The sequence below is a fragment of the Parus major genome, chromosome 1 (assembly GCF_001522545.3).
Source record: "Parus major isolate Abel chromosome 1, Parus_major1.1, whole genome shotgun sequence".
NCBI classification, from domain to species: Eukaryota; Metazoa; Chordata; class Aves; order Passeriformes; family Paridae; genus Parus; species Parus major.
Window position 1 is genome coordinate 86058030 of NC_031768.1, and position 20899 is coordinate 86078928.

Sequence of the window (20899 nt, forward strand, 5' to 3'; positions counted from 1 at the left end):
AGAGATTGGAGTTCCACTCCTCAGTTGTTCCTTGGTCTTGTACACTCAGTTCACATGTATAAACCAGGTTGCAAATAGTTCAAAAGCAGATATGTGTGTGCTAAATAATCTCTGGTATGGGGGCAGTGCCTTCCTTGAGAAGGTGGGAACCAGCAGCTGTAAATAAGTGAAAAAGCTGTAACTGTAAGGCCAGCAGTGACTTGGGTGCTCCAGTTTCCTTCTCCTGCAAACATGAACTGAAGCCCTCAGCAAACTGCTACTGTCATCCCCTGGAGTTGCTGAAATTCCATGTATGTATGTTTATAGATCTGCAAGGGTGACAGGAGGTGGGTACACCGCTCTTGGTGACTGATCACTCCATGTGTGACCGTCCTAGCCCATAATATGGGACAAGCTTTAGAATAAAAAGTGCAGTGTAAATGTGAGGGAGCTCCAAAGTGATTCCACTGATCCACTGCAACAGGGCTTCCAGGAGCCTGATTGTACATAACCAGTGAATGGTGATGACTCCTTAATTCAAACAGTATTACCATAGTTTTGCCATTAATGATTAATTAGACGTTAATTGGCTGTGAAATTCTACTCCAGGCTTCTGATGGGAGGCTTGTCAAAATGTGGATACACTTAGAGTGGCCTCTTATGGCTAGTGAAGCTTTTCCCATTAGGTGGAACTAGCACCTTTCTGCTTTGCTTCATATCGAGTGCATTTATTTTTTAATTTTACCAGTGAGTCTTTCAGAGAATGTAACCTTAGCTGTATTAGTGAGACCCTGAAAATGTTTGTCTGGTTCTGCAGTGAGAGCCTCTGCTGTGTTTATGTAGCAGTGGCCTGACCAAGCCTCTGTAGCCTTGACCCTTTGTTCTTTTTGACTTAGTGGGACAATTTCTTTGGAAGAGCGGAATCAGGTCCATACATTGTGTTTATCACTTCCAAGGGAAATAGCTGAAAAATACTGTGAAGGACTCCTAGTCTAGTTCCTCTTTGGATAGGGGAAGAAATTAATCTTTATTCAGACAGTTGGAGTGGGAGTGAAATAAAGAATACAGTTAGTTGCATTAACATGGAAGTGAGTATTAGAGTATTAAAATACGGTATTACAGTAACTTAATAAAAACCAAAACCAGAATGAAGTAATACTGCTGTTCTCTAATACAGGTACATTTGTGATACAAAGAAAGTAGCTGCATAATTACAGTTACTTAATACTGAGGTCTTCAGCATGGCCATAATAATTCACTAGAATAAGCTGTCCTGCCTTCTGTTTTCCCTGTTGCCACCCATCGTCCCAACACACATTCCTTGTTTGAACACACACAAGTGTTTCTGAATCAGGCCAGGGAACTGATCCCACTGAGAACTAACTGAGCAATTCCTCAGTGAGCCTTGTAATACAGCTACAGAAATGTGTGTCAGTACAGCAGGAATGGGGAAGCACAGACTGCTCTGGAAGAGTGAGACTGCTCTCTTGGGGTCAGGACCAGCCTGGCAATCATCAAACTACTACAACTCTGAGGTGCAGTTTCTCAAGAGACTCAAGCCATCCTGAGTATGTGTTGTTATGAAAATAGGCAGTCTTTGTGCCCTTATCTTTGGTGCCACAAAAGCAGCAGCAAGCTCACGTGTTTACAGAAGGGGAGAAAACCTGTCACTTTCTAGACTGACCTAAACTTTTGTGAAGTTGCTCCTTAAGACAACTAAGCTAACAGTATTTATTATCTTATGGTAGATAAGAGACAGGTATTTTGCATGGCAAAGAAAGAGGGACATTCATTATTGTGAGGGTCCAACTTCTACCACATTGCTTGTCCTTAGTGCTGCTCTAGATCTCAAATAAAAAACTCTTCTGTTTCACTCTCTGACAGTGGTTAAGAAAACCCTGCTAGAACAGCATCTAATGCTGTCCTAGTCACACTGTGTCCACTCTAGCAGGAACACACTTTCTTCAGTTTCCTCTTCCCTTGGCTCAGCTGGAAGAATAAAATTCTCTGGAGCATCCTGTGGGAGCTGATCCTTGCTTTTACACTGATGTAAGTTAGCACCTGGGCTTGTGGAGCACACAGAAGCTCTGCCCTTTCAGTTTTGAAGGGGAGAAAGCTGAGCTGGGCATTCCCACACAGCCATAGCCTTTGTAGAGCTTAAGGGAACCGCCACTTGTTTCATAACTGCGGTTGGAATGACCCCTGGTGGAAGCTTCAGACAGCCAGGATTTTTAGGAGTTAGATGCCAGCAGGCAGCTTCAGTTGGCCAGCCTCAGGCACCCACATCTGAGAACTGTGGCTGCTGCTGAGGATGGGTTTGAATTCAGGTGTAATTGGGCTGGATTCATCAGTAACCTGCATTCCTTATGTTGCATACTATTTACATTTGTAGCACCTGAGCCTGATGTGTGTGTGTGTACTCACACATTCCTTTTCCCTGCTGTTGCTTTTCCCTTACCTGCATTCCAAGGGTGAAAAAACATTATTACTGTTGCTTTTAAATTATTTTCATTCCTTGCTGAGTCAGCCCAGTCTAGCCCATCTGTTGCACTGCTCTGTCTCTGCAGTCTGCACTCCACATGACTTATGAGCACCTTCAAGCCGTGTCATATGTTTTTAATGTTAGGAGGATATTCCACCAGATATGCATGTGTATGCAAATCCACACCATTTTTGAAGTGGAAATAGGATTTTATTCAATAATCTTCAGATTTCTCCTGCTTGTCCAGTGCACATTTGTCTGCTTAAGGAGCTGGGGACACTCTCCCAGTACTTTACTATCTTGGCTATGTGAGGTAATGGTGAGAAAATGCCACAACCATCTATTGATAACCATCTGAAATTTTTTTTGTTCTTTACTTTTGCAGGCTGATTTGAATACCAATATTGAAGATGAATCCAGATCTTTCTATGGTGTTTCCAGTCAGTATGAAAGTCCAGAAAACATGGTCATCACCTGTTCCACCAAAGTATGTTCCTTTGGAAAGCAGGTGGTAGAGAAAGTAGAGGTAAGGAGCAGACACCTAGGTGCAAGACCTCTGGCTGCTGTTTTGTCACTATTTGCATCCTGCCTTTTTATCTAAGGCAAATATATCTCATGTTTCTTGTCAGGGAGATGGATGCCATATATTTAAGATCAGTCAGCCTGCAAAATGGCCTTGTCTTAGGATTTCACTGAAGATTTGCTAGTGCTTGCTACTTTTCCCTTTAAATCTCAGTTTCTGGAGGACATGTAAATACGTACCACTCTTGGCTCTGCTGATTCTCTGGGGTTTTTTGGGAAAAAATAGGATTTTTTTTTGAAAAAAAACATAGATGTGTTTTTCAGTCCAGAAAAGTGAAAATATATAAGCAACACCTCACTCTAATCAGTGTTTTTAAACAGATAATTTATAGACTATAGCTATTAATTTGACTGTAATAATTTACAGACTATAATCTTATGGTTTTATTAGACCTAGAGCTTACACACTTACAGCTTGAGCAGCACAGGAACTGCAAATAACTGGGTTATGCATATAACTGGCATTGAAGAAATTATTTTTGATGCCACATTCAGCTGCTAAGACAACTGTTTTGACATGCCCCTTGCTACCCTGTTTCTCAAGGAACCTTGAGATGCAGAAGAGCATCTATGTGCAGAACACCAGCTATTCTCATATGAGCAGTCAGTTCAAGGTGCATCCTTCCCCAAAATCCATCTCCAGTCACATGATATTCATGCCTGAAGTTGGGTTAAGTATTTCCAGATGGGATAGAGGGGCTAGAGGGAGGTGTCATGGTATCCATGAAAGCAGACCAAGCTTCTGGAGTGGAAGAACGTTACAGGCATTTTAGGGTCTGCTGTGAAATCATAGAATATGGCCTCAGTTTCTCTTCAAAGGCAGATAAAATATACATGAAGTAAGGTGTGAATGTGAGCAGAAAACCCCCTCTGTGTATCATTGGCCAGATCCTTTCCTAAGGGGGAGTCAGAAATTCTGTGTTCTCTCACACAGGTGCCAGAAGGCTTTAATCTTTTTTAGCTATAAAGCATCCAGAGCATAATATTACTAGCATTACTTCCTGGTCTTGCTAAAACAGTAGTTATTAATTTTTTCAGTTTATTCACACCTACTATTTTGCCAGTAGAGATGCAGACGGTACTGTAGGTGTCAATTGGTCTGCTTCTCTTAGTTACCTTTCACAGTGCTTTGAGGGTTTGCTGCTCAGAAACTGGAACCCACCGTTCTAAAGAAAACAAGAAATCAAGCCAAAGAAATTGGAGGACTCAAGGGGACTGACCTTGGTGCAAAGTACTGTGGTCACTGCTCATCAATTTATTTAAAGTTGCCACTGTAATTTTTCTGTTCTGAGTCCTTTTTTGTGACAGTGTCCCTGGTGTTCCAGCATAGCCCCACGTGCCCCTTTTGTGTTTTGTCTTGCAGACAGAGTATGCACGCTACGAAAACGGACACTATTCCTACCGCATCCACCGCTCCCCTCTCTGCGAATACATGATCAACTTCATCCATAAACTCAAGCACCTTCCCGAGAAGTACATGATGAACAGTGTGCTGGAGAACTTCACTATTTTACAGGTGGGAATTTCAGCTGTTTTCATTGCAACTTGGCAACATGTAAGCACCATGCAGGAGTTCACTGTTGAGAGTCAAAGCAGATTTCCTTTTATAGCTCAGCATCTAATTGAACTTAGTGATTTTCATGTGTATTGCACTTCATGACCATTTATGGAGCTCTAGAGACAGTAACTCATGCAGAGGAGCAACAAAAGAATTTGAGAGACCTGGGTTAAGAGAGAGATAAAAAAGAAAAATAAAGGGAGAGCTCATGAGGCAGAGAGACAAAGGAAGGGGAATGATGTAAAAGTAAGTGAAGGAAATGCTCATTCCACTGTTTCACATATATTGAGGTCCTTTCAGTGTCCTGGCCATTGCCCTGGCAAGGTAAAAAACCCCACAAGGGCACTGTTGAGTGGCTATAACATTTTTTTGTGGGAGGAGTTCTTCACTGACCATATTAGGGGGGAAAGAAAATAGTTTCCTCAGTACCATCTGGAACCTGTACAGAATGTGGAGACATGCAAAGGAAGGGGGATGTTGTGGGGAAGCTCTGTGACACTTTCTGAATTACTACGGCCTCTAGGTAGGTCAAGATTACAAGGCTACAGCAATTAGATTTGCATTAGTGTTTTGTTATACTGGGAGCCTTTCCAGGCTCAGCTGCAGCCTAAATTTGGGAAGAATGCAGACAGCTTAAAAGGTGGATTTTTCTAATTGACTGAATTCTGTGTTGGCCTCTGTAAAAGGCATCACAGATCTTTGCCCAGAGAACATGAAGTTGAGTAAGTAGAAGAGATGCTGGTGGCTGTATGAAAGACTGGAAATCAAAGTGGTTTTCATTCCATTCTCTGAAGATCTTGGGTAAATGCAGGCAACTAATTTCTCTGCTCTGTGGCTCAGACACACCAGCTATAAAACACAAGGTTAATAATATACATCACAGGGCATTAAGAAACTTAGTCTTCCATGTTTGTATTAAGATCTTAAACATTTGGAAGAAATGAGGACTGTAAATGCTGAGAGTTCTTTTAGATGAGCAAAAGCATGAGAAGGGGCAGAGACAGAGAGATTTAAGACCTGTATGCTGTAATCCATACTGGGGAACATTGTAGCTGCCTTCTACATGTTTCATTCCTCAATCAGGCCAGCATTTCCTATAAATTCTAATAAAAAAAGCTGTCACATAGTTACACTTCCTTAGAGGCTTTGTTTTGAGAAGTCTCACATCCTTCCCTTATCTTCTGGCACTGAAGGCATGTCCCATGTGCACTGCCTTGCAGTCCTGTGCAAGATAAATGTGGTGCTCCCTGAGCAGCAGCCTGAGTATTTTCCACTCCCCACATTTCTCTGGATCTAGAACTCCCAAGATTTCAAGAGCCCATTTTTCAGAAAAGGCCCTGGTGCCTTAGCACACCTGAATGTGTATAACTCACCACATCTTGCAGAAGAAGGGACTTCAACTGCAAATCAAATCATGAAGTAAGAAAAGGAAACAGAATAGACCAAAATCAGACTGCTGAAATTAATAAGCAAGTTTGAAAACAGCTATTTTCTTCCTGTTTTCACAAGAACAATTGGGCTTTGTTACAGCTCAAGCCTCCAGCTGGGATGGTTTTCTTCTGCTGTTGAGTTTGTGCTACTGTTGATAAAAATCTGTCTCCTCCAGCAGGAGAGAACTTTATCTATGGTACAAACTCAGGTGACAAGAATGTGCAAAGTTGTACAGTGACAGAGAGAGGGAAGCTGAGCTAGGAGTTCTGAGAGCAATAATTCTCTTGTCTCTGCTACATAGTGCATGCTGCAGAAACTAGGACAGCACTTCTTCACCATGCTGCTGACAGAGTCACGTTGTAGAGATGCTAAGGGTCCTGAGGGGCCATAGAAAAAAAAAAATGGGAGGAAAAAAGCAGCTTCTGTAGGAATGCATGAGTGTAGCAGCCATCCTTCTCCCAACACCTTCAGTGTACGGAATGGGAGGTGTAATGGAGTCAAATCTGTAAGTCTCCTGTAAAAGGTGCTATACACTATAATCCTCGTGTTCTGTGTCTACCATTGACAAGTAGGAGCAGATAAAGGAAAACAACTGTCTGTGGTTGTGATATATCAATGTATGTGTGAACAGGAGTGGGTGTGCCACAGGGGAGGGCCTCTCTCTCAAAAAACAGAGCAAAAAGAGCTTTTTTTTCTGAAACATTTTCCCTCTGCTGAAATCTGCAACACCAGGGGTGGGAAGTAGAGAACCTGGTGGACTTGCTTTCACTGATGTGATCACTGCTTGGTCACAGTGGACTTTTCCTCACCGTGGACTCTGCTCACCTCCCTGTCTCTGCTGCATTGTAGTTCTGAGGCTGCAGAAGTGCTTTGGTGTGTGGGCCAAGTTGTGTATCAATCCTGCACTTCTCTGTTCTTTGTCTATTACTGACTTTCTACTTTATGTTAAATGTGTTGGAATATGTAAGCAGAGAAATAGCAGTTGCCATTTCAGCTTCTTCTCCTTTTCTGTCTAGGTTGTGACAAACAGGGATACACAGGAGACCTTGCTGTGCATAGCATATGTTTTTGAAGTATCAACTAGTGACCACGGTGCCCAACATCACATCTACCGGCTGGTGAAGGACTAGAGACTCTCTGCCCTGAGTTGTCCATGGAATGCATGTCTAAGAAAAAAGTCTGTGCTTGAACAACCCCTGCCCCCCCATACCAAACTGAAAAATAAACTGCAGATATTGTGTATTTTCAGAAAAGTACCTCTGAGCTGGTTTGTGATTGATAGAGTGAAGTTTCCATCTCCAGGTTTGTGCAAATGGGAAAAAGACTAAGGAGTTAAGGAAACAGGCAAATGGCTGCTTTAGGGTCTCACCACAATCAGCATCCTGTGAAAAGCATTTCCCACAGTGCACACCCAGGGTGTGATCACACACATAAAATGAGTTGTATGTTCCTGAGCCTACAGGTGGGGCAGTGGCAATGGCAGCAGCTTCCACAGCTCTGATGACATATGAACAGGTTGAAAATGTTCATGCTACACCTGGTCTGAGTGTGTGCACTCATAATACATTCATTTGAAAGTCAACACATGCAGAGATGTGCTTACCATACATTTATATACGTATCAGTTAGTTACACATGGTCATGTGCCTGTGTATAGAGGTTGCACATATATCCTGCACAGCTGCCTGTCCACATCAGCAGTTGTGCAGTCACAGGCTCATTCAGCCTTGCTTTGTTAGAGGCGTGTTTCTTTTTCCCTCTCTTCCATGCATGATAATGAGAGACCAATCTTTCTTTTGCATTTTAAATGAAGTTATGTGTAGAAAATTGGGTATGTTAAATCATGTTGTTTTGCCCAGCAGATTTCCCCTATGTATCAAGTCTGATGACTTGACAGGCTAAAATAATTCTTGCTGGTTTTGCTTCTGTTCTCCCTGTACAGTTACCAAAGCTCTGTGAGCCAGTCTGTGCTTCTGTGCACCAGCAAAATAGTTGTTTACAGAGGTCAGATTATTCCACCTGTTAGCTGCAGACAGTGAGGTGCACAAGTACTGCACAGGATGTCATTTAGCGAGCAAACTGGAGGTAAAGAATGAGAGAGAAGAGTGAAAACAGCTTAGCTTTCTGTGTTTCCAAGGCAATCAAACACAGCCTCTCTGCTTTACTTGTTAAACTAAGGCTGTCTATTCAGGAGTCACTGAGAGGCAATAATCTTGGTTCCCAGGGTGCTGCAGATGTCGGGGAAAGATGCAGCCATTCATGTTGCTCTGAGGGAAGAGGTGGTTTGCATGAGGCTCTGGCAGCCATTGAACAGGAAATTTATTGGGTGGCCAGGCAGAGTCGCATGGCCTGGACAATCAATTTAATGTGGAAGGGAGACTAATTGACTTACTTACTCATTAAGCAACTGCATGCCAGCTGATCTGTTGTAACTGTACAAGTGTGGGTTTCCATTTGCACGTGGGAGGTCCCTGACAGGGATGAGTCTTCACCAGGCATACCCTGTGCTTTGAAGCATGGGAAGGAAAGGACAAGGGTAAGGAGGATAGCAAGATGATGCCATGAAGTCAGAGCTGGAGAAGGATGGTTTGTTTCTTGTTACGGGAGAAGTGCTCCATGTATTTTTTCCCCCCAGTCTTGCAGACCCTGCATTTTCTGAGACTACTTCTAAGGACCTTGCAGGGCTACTGCTGTTAACCTTCTCTGTGCAGGAGCCAAAAGTGGATGGTCAAGAACAGAAAATTTGCTTCCACCTATTAAGCAAAATCTGCATCAAGCTCCTGCTCTGCCTGCTCTCTCCAAGACAAAGAAATACCTTCAAGAATGGACTTCCAAACAGTAATATAGACACACAGATGCCAACAGCTTTCCTTAAGACCTGCCTGGCTGGTAACCAGAATCAGTCAAGCTTGGAGAAAAATGAGCCAAGTACTTTAAACACCTAGAAAACAAAGCATCTTGAAATACCTGCTGTTCTGTGCTACACATGAAAAATCCATGCAAGCACAGACTGCCCTTGCCAATCCATTGGGTGTTATTGCTAGTGCCAGCCAAGTGACCAAACCACCCAGGACTGAATTAACCACATCTCTTCAAACCAGGCAGCCCCTCCAGCTGGCCATGTAGTTATGAGTGGCACCAACTGTCTACAGTCCACTGCTGATGCATGTACCTGCCTGTTTCAGCCCCATGCAATTTCCTTCCTGATCTCTGAACCATGCGTGGAGCAGGCAAAAAAATCAAATAAAACCTGACTAATAAGAAAAAAGACTGACCCTTGGGAGAAGTATTTTTGGCCAATGCAGATAACAATGTTTTGAAATGAAGCCTGTACAGAGAAAGGGCAGAGAAAGTCCCCAGCAGTGGAAAATTCCTTATGATGTGTACTAGTATTCTTCTGCAAACATGAGCGTGGTTACTTGCATGTGTTCACTGCAGGGTTACACCACAACAGCAGACCTTTGGGAAGTCAGTCCCTGAAGAAGATGAGCTCTAGAAGTCCATTTAGTTCATTAGCTGATCACGAATAAAACCATATTAAGCAAAATTTTAAGATGTTATTGAGGCAGTAAACACAAACCAACAGGCTGAGGAACAGATAAAATCTTCTCACAGTTGATTTTGGGACACTTACGCAGGGGTTTTTTTCAACTTAATAGCAGTGGAAGATTCTTCTCTGGCAATATTTCTTTCTGTGCTTGCTTTTGGAGTTCACAGCTCACTGGTGTCAATAACCAGGGTCAGCAAGAGATATCTACCTGCTTTTGGTACTCCATGGAGAAAGGAAAAGAAAGTTCATGCATCTGGGAGAACTCACTTTTATGTAGGCCACAAGATGAAGAATTAGTAAAGCTAAGAGGCAAAACAAGTACTGGAAATTTTGATGTGGACTAAAAGGCTTCTGTCCCCTTGCAGAATGGGTGAGATCCATGCAAGAATACTTCAAAGACTAGAAGGACTGTAGCTTTCTGTCCCCAAGGCTTCCTTTCTTGGAATTTTACCAGAAGAAACCAGACAGTGCATCGAACTAAGAGCCAGCTGCAATTTTGCTAAAAATAAAGCAAAGCAAACACAAAATAGCAGCATATGTAAAAAAAGGGATAGAGCTTAGTTTCAAGAGGAAAGGCCAAATTAAGCTCTAAAGAACCGACAACAAATGAGGATATCAGAGTGTCTTACAAGTTTAATTTCTGTTGGGGCAGAAATACTAGAATTGTTAACTTAACCTGTAAGAACTTGGTGTAAAATCAAAGGACAAAACATTAAAAGCTGATTCCTCATGTCACTTTACAGCCACAACACTGAGAACTTAGTAAGTGACAAAACAGAGATCTAAATATCCGTGTTTTCTTGATAACAAAGCACTTACAAAGTTTCCATTTAACTAATTCCCTTTTTTTCTAATGTACATGCATCAGTTTATCATCCTTAATTTGTGCAGCTACATCTGCTTGTGGAATCATGTCAAAGTGAATTACTAAAATGATTCCACTTACTGATAGTCTTCTGAGATAAGACAGACCATGAGTCTGAGCAACAGAATAGGCAAGACAGGAGCCCTCCCTTCATCTTCACTTCAAAGCAAAAAGGAACACTTCAGGTAAGACAAGTTCATTTTAATTCATTCATGCATCTGTGGTGAGGGGGTGGGAACTTCTTAATCAGACATTGCCAACAAAGAAAACGTGTAGGTAGGCCTAGAGGCAAAGTTAGGGATTGAATTTAAATCTCTTTCTACTTCTATATCTAGACCCAAGGATCTTTATTTCCTTGAGAATTACACACATGCTTTAGCCTTCGGTGCAATGATTTCCCAGTGACCTTTTCTTCCCCATTACCTAGCTCATTTTTGTCCTGCTTCTGTGCCATCTTGGACCAGATGAAGGAGTTAAAGATCTTGTGTGGATACGGCAAAGAATAACAAATAATTCAGGTGAGAACACTGTCAGACTTGCTTGAGAGCTGTAGAAGGGGCAGGAAGAACACATGCTGAGCCTTCAAGAAGCTGCCAGGAGTTCATGCTGTTTCACTAATCCTGCAAGCAGAGTTTACATCAAAACCAAGCAGGAAAGCAGCAGACAACTAACTTGTGTGCTTGTAATGAAGCAGCAAGATCAGGGCTACTCTCTATGAGGGAAGGCTAGCCAGAAGCTTAGGTTGACCACAGCTCTGTCCATAACATTACAGACCCATCCTCTTGGACACCAGATCCAGATCTACACTGGGAGCCATGTTTGCCTGCATTTAACATGCTGGTTCAGCAATTGGTCAAGACTCCAAATCTGTGATTCATACAATTTTGACCTCTTAAATGAGCCACAAAAGTATTGGTGCTCATTCTGTGGAAAACTAATACAGCATCTTTAGAGAAAAGCACCCCTCTCATATTCTTCAGGTGCAAAATACAGCAATAATGACGGAGAAGATATCTTTCTGTCAAAAAGGAGCAACGACTTTGATTTTTAACACCCTTAACTTCCCCACAGCACAGCTCTGTTGCCATGTTATGATTTCATCTGAAATTGGTGGCTGGGACCAAAGCCACAGACTTGCTATTACAGTAGAGGGGGTACATCCTGTGAATTACACTGGAAAATGTCCTTTTCTAGATACCTCAAATGCAGCTACTCAAAGCTGTTCTCAGAAGCTGCATGTAGCCTTCAGGTTTCCTGGTAAGATGCCATGGAATCAAGCACACAGAATCACAGAATGAATGAGGTTGGAAAAGACCTTTGAGATTGTCAAGTTCAACCTATGGCCTAACAACACCTTATCAACTAAACCATGGCACTAAGCCCCACATTTTTATTTTAAACAGCTCCAGGGACAGTGACTCCACCAACTCACTGGGCAGCCCATTCCAAAGTTGAACTGCTCTTTCTGTGAAAAACGTTTTTCTAATGCCTAGTCTAAACTTCCCCTGGTGCAGCTTAAGACTGTAGCCTCTTGTCCTGTCACTGGTTGCCTGGGAGAAGATGCTGATGAGGTGCAACTCCTCCTGTTCCTCACTGTATGGACAACATCAGAGTGCCCCTCCATTAGATTCGGTAGAAGCTAAAACACAGGTCTAACAGATTACTTTCCTAAACTTACTGCCATAATTGAGAAGAGACCTACAGATAAATGCAGTTTCCTTGGTACAAAGTGTATCTACAGTATCAGCCACTCCAGTTCTCAGTTTCACAGTGATCCTCAAGCTCTTCCCTAAGTGATCAGGTTCACACAAAGCTCCCATATATGCTTTATTTTTTTCCTGTGCACATTTTACCTTTTTTCCAAGGTACACACCAAATGATGAGACTTGATTTCACATATTTATTTTTCATTTTGACTTGAAATATAGAAATCCTATATACCTGGGTATAAAATTGCTTTGCTTCTGCAACAGGTAAAGAACACAACATGATGCTGTTTCTTTTAGAGTGAACAACCAAACAACAATAACACCACTACCAAATGTGTCAAATGCTTTCTCATTGTCTGCTGACTTCCTGTGCCGCTTGTCTTTCAGGAAGTGATTGTTTATTTCCAAAGTTTAAGTTATTTAAAGATCGGCATAAATTCTGGAATGAAGATCCTTCAGTCCTCATGAATAAGGGGATTTGCTGCATTAGAGCCAGAGCATCCAGTAGATGGACCCTTCTTGGAATCTGGAACCAAAGAACCAAAAGAAGTTCTCTCCACAGATCACTTTGTCTCTTGGTGCATTGCAAGACATATTTCCTTCATTGCTTGCTTTAAGGTAAACACACAGCAATGTTTGTGTACTTCTGCATGTAAATAAAGGATGAACAGGGAGCTGCTGCACATGCTTTTCTTCTGGGAGTCAGAGAAACAAACATAGCAATTGACAGTTGTGTTCTGACAGCACTGCCACCAGGATGCTTCGAGTCTGTTGAACTAAGCAGTTTATAAAAATCCACTTAGGACACGATGGAAGGTACAAGAGAATATATTTGATGTGGACATCCCCTTGAACTGAGAAGTGTGACAACAGCAGCAGTACCAGAGAAGGAAATGAGAATACACAGGGGACCTAGGAATGTGAAACAGATCTTCCCTCTGCAAAAACTTTTATGCTATAGCCTTGAGTTGTTCTTCATACACAGTAAAATACAGTTCCTGTTGGGAGGCCCATGTCCATAACTGCACTGCTCTGCTTCTGTAGGCATCTCTGCCCCAGTTCTAGGTTGTTTCCCCAGCACATAACACTTCACTTAGTGGTCCATGCCAGAACCTTCTCCAGCTCTATCAAGACAACTCGAGAGTCTTCTGCTGGAGGCAGTGCTTAGACTTTGTTAAGTTTTTGCTGCACTTCTACTGACACCCAGAGGAAGGCAGGTGGGGACTTCTATATGATGTCAGAAGATCTCCCTTATGGCCCTGTCTCTCATAGCACCACAGATAAGAATCATTAAGATTCTTATCTTAATTAAGAAGAAAGGACCTTCAAGAGTCCTGCCATAAACCCAGGACTGCTGTGTCCACCGCTAAAACAAGTCTCTTAGCACCATAAAATCTCATTTTTTGAATACTTCCATGGATGGTGACCCCACCACTTCTCTGAGCAACCTGCTCCAATGCTTGAACATCCTTTCAGTGAATAAGTATTTCCTAATATCCAGTCTAAACCCCACCTGGCACAGTTTGATGCTGCATCCTCTCATCCTATCACTTGTTACCTGGGAGTAGAGAGACCGACCCACACCAGTCAACTCCTGCTGCGACCGACTGAGGAGCACTCGGAGAGCATTCAGAGAGGTTGCTAGCTTTCCCCCTGTGCTAGAAGCCATAGCAACATTGACAGCCGTGGTGGGTTTTGGACCACCGAGCATCTCAGCCCGGGTTTGCCGTCTGCAGCAGCAGTCAGGGCTGCGCTCCGGGCCGCCTGCGGCCACGGGCACCAGCCATGCCTCCCTGAGCCCGGAGGGGACGTCGAGCCTCGGGTCCCTCGGGGCAGGGGGCAACCGAGGGGGGCTGCGGTGCCCCCGGTCCGGCGCATCCCGCCAGCTCCGGGAGGGTGCGCCGGGGGACGTCCCTGGCGCCCACCCCAGGGACTTCCCGGAGGGTGCCGCGGGCGGCAGAGGGAGCGGGGCGGGCTTCGGGCAGAGCTCTGCCAAAGGGTCTCCGGATGGGGCGGGTGGGGTGCTCTGGAGGAGAGGGCCGGCAGCGCTCCCTCCCTCCATCCCTCCCTTCCCTCCTCCGCGGGGCTGGAGCCTCCCCTGGGCAGCGCCCCCAGCTCCTCCCCGCTCGGTAACGCCGGTCCGAGCCCCTCCTCCCGTTTCCGCTGGCAGGAGCTGGGGCCGTGTCCTGCCCTACCTCCGCCGCTCCCCCAGCTCTCGGCCCCATCCGGCCCGGCCCAGGGACGCGCGGGTGAGACCCGGCGCCGCGGGGGGCGAGGGCCGGCGGGGACCTGCGGGCCCTGGGAGAGGGGAGGTGGCAGGAGCGGGGCGGGCCGGGGCGGGGGTGCCGGGGGCTGCCCGGGCCGGGGGTCGCGGGATGCCGGCCCGGCCGCTGGAGATGCTGGAGATGGCGGGGTCCCGGCGGGATGGGGGTGCGGGTGGCTCGTAGGGGTGAGGAGCGCTTGCTGGAAACAATAACCCCCCACCCCCTCCGGTGCCTGTGTGATTTTTGCGGAAACAGGAAAGTTAGTTCAGAGGGATGAGACGAGCCCAGCGGCGTCTGCGTGCGCGGTCCCGCTCTCGGCCGGGGAGCCCACGGTGCTGCCCATCCCGCACGGGAGCGGATGGCTTCGACTAGGGATGGATTTGTCCCCAAAAAAAGGGAAAACAGCCCCGGGACAGCGCTGCTGGCAGGCGGGGGCTGCCTCTGCTGTGGCCTTGCGCACCCCCGAGGTGCAGCGGGCGTGAGAGGAGGCTGCGCCCGGCCGGGATGGGAGCGAGCCCGCCCCGGGCTGACAGCTCCGCTCGGCAGCCGCCCGCGGTTCTTGCCTTCCCCCTTCTTATGTAAAACTTGACTCCAGCGTGGCCTTTTCCTCTTCCTGAGCTTTTGGAAACTTTCCTTGCTGAATCTTGGGATATCCGGCTGTCACCGTGCTCCTGGTGGGAGGTGGGAGCTCTGTGAGGTCTGCCTCTCGGGAAGGCCTTCAGCTCCAGGGATTTCTGATGAGCACAGGGGAGGACCTGTGGTATGGGGATGCTGTGTTAAGGGAAAACTTAGACTACAAGGGTGAGCTGCGTTTCTCTGCTTAATTCTTTCATCAGCTCTTTTGGTCTGTGCTTTTACTCTGTATGGTTCTGTGGTTTGAAGCACCGGAATGGGGGCACCTGACTGCACTGAACTTACTTTTAGACTTGGGCATAAGTCACCTGGGATATGCCTGGGTAAAAGTTAAATATTCTCTAGAACAGCCATGAGAGTCAAATCACACAGTTTATTTGGGCTCTTGGCCCATTCCTAGATGAGCCTAAACATTGCCTGTGGAAGCCAAAATTTAACATGTTCCTGTTGGAAAGTTGTTAGTAACAGGTGCCACAAATTGTTTTAATGCTTTGTTTGTTAACCTGGTCCTTTGTAGCCAGGGTTCGTAATTGCAAAGGATAGCAGCTGCTGAAGTGTGCATTCATAAGAGTTGTGTTGGCATGGAACGTGGGACCAAAGTTAGCACTCAATAACTTTTAGAATGCCAAAAGATAAATTATCAATGTGATGTTGAGAACACCAAGGAAAAAAATCAGTCCTTGAAGTTTTATGTCCTTTGCTTCCATTTTGCGCTTTTCCTGAGCTCCAAGTATAAAAACTGATGAAGCTAATATAGCTTCTGCCTCCAGATCTTTCCCTTTCATTTTTAGACCTGTGATGATAAAATTGCAAATCCTACATAAAATGCCTTTTCTATAATGGGGCTGTAAGACTTGTGGCAAACTTGGTTTTGAGTACCTCCACTTTCTTTAAACCTAATTCTCATTAATAAAGCTGCATAAGAAGACCTTGGGGTCAGAACATAACAAATGCAACGTCATTTGCATTATTCAGGCAAAGCTCTGAGGTTAGAATGGCCCAGTTAATCTCTGTTGAGCGGGAGAGAGGGTTAACTCTGAATGTCAGTGTTATCTTAGCTATTTTGGTTATTTTAGCAGAAAGTAGCTATCAGATGCATATCCCACAGTTTTTGCTTTCTGTGCTATTTTAAGTTATTTTCTTCCAAAGCATGCCAAACCTCAGCCTGTCCATGAGGGTATTTCCATCACAACTGTATATTTTTAGTGTTTAACCCCAAACACACAGACTAAAAAAACTGCAATAGAAAAGTGAAACACAGCAAAAGCACAGATTAAAATAGCAAACCAACACTGAGGAGGCAGCACTGATTGGAGGAGTTACTTTCACATTTGTGTCACAAGTGAAACTAGCAAGAGAATCCAAGGCTTTGTCTTGGTATTACTCTGAGAGTGCTGGAGCGAAGTGACTGCTTATTTTAGAAGTAGTATATTAGTATTCCTGATGTACTTGGGTTTTACAATTGAAAACCCATCTTAGTTTTTTCTTTTATCATGGTTCAGGATTGTGCTGTTTGCAAGTGACTGATGCCCCGTTAGTTTTGTGTTGAATGTCACTAGATTTATTGATGCATGACAAAAAGAGATGAGAATGGCTTAAAGAAGCTGAGCATGAGCCAGTGTTGTGCCCTGGAAGTGAAGGCATCTGACAATACTCAGGATTACTTTAATAAGACTGCAGCCAGAACCCAAGGAAGTGATTATCTCAGGTCAGGGTCTGCATCAGCACAGTCAAGGACCAGGATTCACACACATGGCTGGAGGCAGGGCACAGCTGCAACACAGGCTGGGCAGGCGCTGAGAGCCACAGGCAGAGCTAAAATGGGGTCCCTGGTGCCATGAGCAGAGCAGGGCTGGTTGTGAGGCTATGAGAGCATTTAAAGGCCTTTCAGTGCTTCCAGAGCCTGGTACAGCATGAGGATCATTTGCTGAGGGAATTTGTTCAGCCTGGAGAAAACTTTGATGGGGCCTGTAGAGACCTTCTGGTACTTTAGAGGAGGTTCTCAGGAAGACAGAGCTTCACTTTGGTGTATGATGACTGCATGAGGGACATCAAAGGAAAGCTGGAATGAGGTTCAAGATAGCTGTCACTCCCAGCAATGAGGACAGTCAGATGCTGGAACAAGTTGCCCAGAGGGGTTGTGCACTGTATAGCCTCACAGGTTTTCAAGGCCAAAGCAGATAAAGTCCTATTGGGACCTCATTGCTGGCCCTGTGTAAGGTAGAGAATGATGGAACCCCCACAGGCCTGCTCCAACATGAATTCTCTGATCCTGAGATCAAGCAGCCATTTGGTCTGAGAAGGAAAGAGGTGTATAAAACAATGGCAATTCTTTTAAATACCCCAGATGCAGAAAATGAAGGAAGGTTTTAGGAAGATGTGTTTCTAAGATGCTAAAAGAAATTAAATTTAAAACTTTCCCCACTTTGCTGACAGATTATGCTGGGAGGGTATGTGTGTGGGTAGGGGAATGGTTTGTATTTGTAAACTTACTTTCCTTTAGCGATTCTCAAAGAACAAAGTGCCTTTTGGGTGTAACATCACTTCAAGATGCATTCTGGAATAGATCAAACCATGTTCTTTCAAATTTCATGTAGGAAGTGTGATGACAATAAAGCATGGTGCTGAGCTTGGGGAAAGAAAGTGTATGACCAGGGAAAAGCTCTTATCTGTGGGTTGTCTTCTTTGATTCTCTAGAAAATAGAATAAACGTGCCAGGACCATTTCCTGATCATTTCCCCATTTGTGCTGTGGCTGTTAACAGACTTTAGGATTGAAAGGTAAGGCCATCTTAGCAATACCCAGAGAATGTCAGTGGATCAGAAATAGATATTTATCTTTTCCTCTCTACATGGCAGTGAAATTGTGGAAAAGTAGGGATGTGCTCAGGAAGTGCCATCACTTTGCTCAGTGCAATGCCTGTTAGCATTTAATTTTGAGAAGTACTTGCTGGGAAGATAGAAACTTTAATATATTTTACTCAGGTGTTAAAGAGATACTTTATTGGAGACTGTAGGCATCACTAGTGCACTCTGCCCTTCATCTCTCCTGATATCCTAAAACTGACTTCCAGAGGCTGTTTCTGCTGCTCCTTGTAGCCTCCCTCAATGAAACATCCATTGCTGAATGTCAGCACTGTGTTTTCTGGGAAGAAAATCCATCAAATCTGTCATGTGGGTCACTTTCTGTGGTTCATTGACATGTTTTCTGCAGTGTTTGTCATGAGGCTGGACTGTGTTCTCCAGTGAAAGATGCTGGATGCTTTCCTCATTGCACAGGTGTTTCTGGGAAGGTGATGTCTCTGTGTTAATTCAGCACTGTTGCTTACATGTGTTTCAAGCCCTACCTCACCTTTTCCTCTGTGTTCTGATGATGTTCCAAGCACTTGCATTTATTGCTGTCCAAAAATAAACCTTGAGGGCTAGAGTTTGTGAAATGAGGCATGATCCTTGGGCAAAGCCCAGCTGCTGCAAGGTGTTACTGTCTGCAAGCCCAGTAAAAAAGGAAGCATCTGACTGTGCTTCACATGGATGAAAGAAGAGATAGGAAATGTGGGATCCTGAGTAAGTAATGAGCTGTGTTTCAATGCCAGTGAGATGTATTAGTCTATTAGACTGCCCGTTGAGGAGAGGTGAAATAATTCTATTGTTGAAAAGCTTTTAAAATCAAGAGTATAAAACAGGCACGTTGTGGGGATAGCTCCAGGCAGATGGAGCAGACTAAATCATAAACACAGGCTCCAATAAGCCTTTAAGTGGACAAAGGTATTAATTAAGCTTAGCATTTCTTTACAGTGATGTGAATATGATGTTGTAATATTATGATAACACTGAAGTAGTATCATTTAAATGATTTGAAGTTTGCATTGATCTTTGTTTTGAAAGGTATAACAGGAAAACTTACTAAAGTTATTTTTAAATACTTTTCCCTTTTGCTGTCAGAGTTCTTCTTTCTAATCCAAACGCTGTCATGCTGTTCTAACGCCCAATATTTCTGAAGGTGGAAGTGACTAATAGCTGGGTGTTTATTTCCACAATCCCTGTTATAAGTGCAAAAGGGGAAGCAAATTGCATTAACTAGTGAAAAGCTGATGATGTTTTTGAGGCCGAGTCACTGTATGTCTCTAGAATCAGCTGAACTGTGTTAAGTGGGCTTTAGTTTCTACTCTGATATTGCCCAATAGAGCTGCCTTCACCCTGGGCCATCCTTGGTGATCTACAAGAGCTTGGATTGTCTGTGTAAGCTCATGGTGAGGGTATGATGGAATATATCAACCTCAGGCAGGCACAGGACCACAGGAGCTGCATTATCCATGTCTGGCGTGTCTGGGCAGGAGGCAGGGCTGGACTGGAGCAGGAGCTCAGGGGGGAGTGGGTAGGAACGCAGGAGCCTTGAGAAGGCACTAGGCTAGGGGAGAGGAAGTCTGCAGCCTTCCCCTGGGAGGAAGGGCTGAAAAGGAAGGATGAGGTGGTACACTGAACAGAAAGTTGAAATGTCACACCCTGTCAGCAGGTTTGAAGGAGGCTTAGCTCAAAATTTTCAGACTCTGTGCTAGGGAACAGGGATCAGTCCAAATCCTGGAGAGCAGAGTGCTCTGTGAACTCTCCTATGTTTGGTGTTCTTTAATCTCACTCTTAATTAAATTCGTTTGATCTGAAGGATTGAGTGAAGCAAAGCTTGAAGTTGAAGGAATCCTGGGTTTAGGACATTGGCGAGAAGTACCCAAGTGACTTATCTTGTGCAATCGGGTAGTCAGTGCTGTCTCCTCAAGTGCTTTATGGCAGAATGCTTAGAATCACATTTATGGTGATTGCAGCTGTACTCCAAACTCATGTTGAGCACAGGCAAGGAGAATTTTTGTTTTCTTTTGCACATTTCTAAAGGTTAAATAATTCAAGAGTGCTGTTGAAAGCATACTTTGCTTTCTGTTTCTCTACTGCTGTTTTATACCCACAACTCTGCATACAGTTCAGTGTAAGGTGGTTCTGCCCAGGATGTTCATCCAGCTTTATTTTAAACAGTTCCTTAATTTTGTAAATATATACTTATCCCAAAATCAGCTTTGCATTCCGTTTTATTTTAAGACTGTAACCATATGTGAATGAAGGCTGTTACCTGACTTTGTTTGAAGCAAGTGCAGCTGAAGTCATGAAGGATTGAAACCAATGTTCTGGTATGTTGTTTCCGCTGGAGGAGAGTCTGCACAATATTGTTTATATGTATTTATATACATGTAGACAAAATACCATTAGGGGAATGGGATAATGGTTCTGGCAGTAGAAGTGACCTGTACTAACATGCAGATGGGAGCGTGTCTCCTTGTAAAATAAAAACCTAAATGGCTGGTCTAAAAGCATGTAAAGGAAAGCTTCCAAGTATAAATTAAGTGATTTTCTTTCATACGTCAGAGCTTTTGGATCTCTCTACTGCTGCTGTGCTGTCTCACAAAGTTTTGCCAAGTAACAGTGTCTCTCAGTGTTAGAAAAACTCTCGTTGATCTGTTTCCCAGCAGTGGAGGAAGCAGCAGGACTGGCAAGACTTTGCATTCATAGAACCTGGTGAGAGGAATGACGTGGACAGCAACCGAGGCATCCATAGGGAGGATATAAATAGCACCTAATGCTGAGCTATTGGGTGCCATCAAAGAGGAAGAGCAAGGGGGAAGAACTGCAGCTCTGGGAAAATGTGCAATATATTCCCCTCACACCTACTCAGGATGGAAAATCAACTAAATCCTACACATCAAAACTTTCCCTGTTTCATGTGGGAAGACTCAGGGCAGTATTTCAGGTGAATATGGTCAGAGATTAGGATATAAAGGCCATGGTAAAAGTAATTGGTGGGAC

General features: G+C 44.2%; 2 protein-coding genes across 9 annotated transcripts in view; both read left to right on the top strand.

Annotated features, from left to right (window-relative positions):
• The window catches only part of TEAD4 (TEA domain transcription factor 4), a 50887-nt gene extending 43599 nt beyond the window's left edge, over positions 1-7288 (top strand). For both annotated transcript variants that reach the window (XM_015642586.2, XM_015642577.3), the window contains 3 exons: positions 2847-2987; positions 4407-4559; positions 7049-7288. In XM_015642586.2, coding sequence (XP_015498072.1) covers positions 2847-2987; positions 4407-4559; positions 7049-7162 — 408 coding nt within the window. In that variant the 3' untranslated portion in view covers positions 7163-7288. The remainder of the gene's footprint in view (positions 1-2846; positions 2988-4406; positions 4560-7048) is intronic.
• Positions 7289-14300: 7012 nt separating this feature from the next.
• TSPAN9 (tetraspanin 9) overlaps positions 14301-20899 on the top strand; it is a 168610-nt gene continuing 162011 nt past the window's right edge. For 2 of the 7 annotated variants that reach the window (XM_033516761.1, XM_015642874.1), the window contains exon 1: positions 14302-14405. The gene's annotated coding sequence lies outside the window, so the exon portion shown is untranslated. Of the gene's footprint in view, positions 14406-17750; positions 17834-20899 lie in introns of those variants that run through there. The other 5 variants (XM_015642836.1, XM_015642865.1, XM_019008150.2 and 2 more) reach the window with 4 other exon arrangements.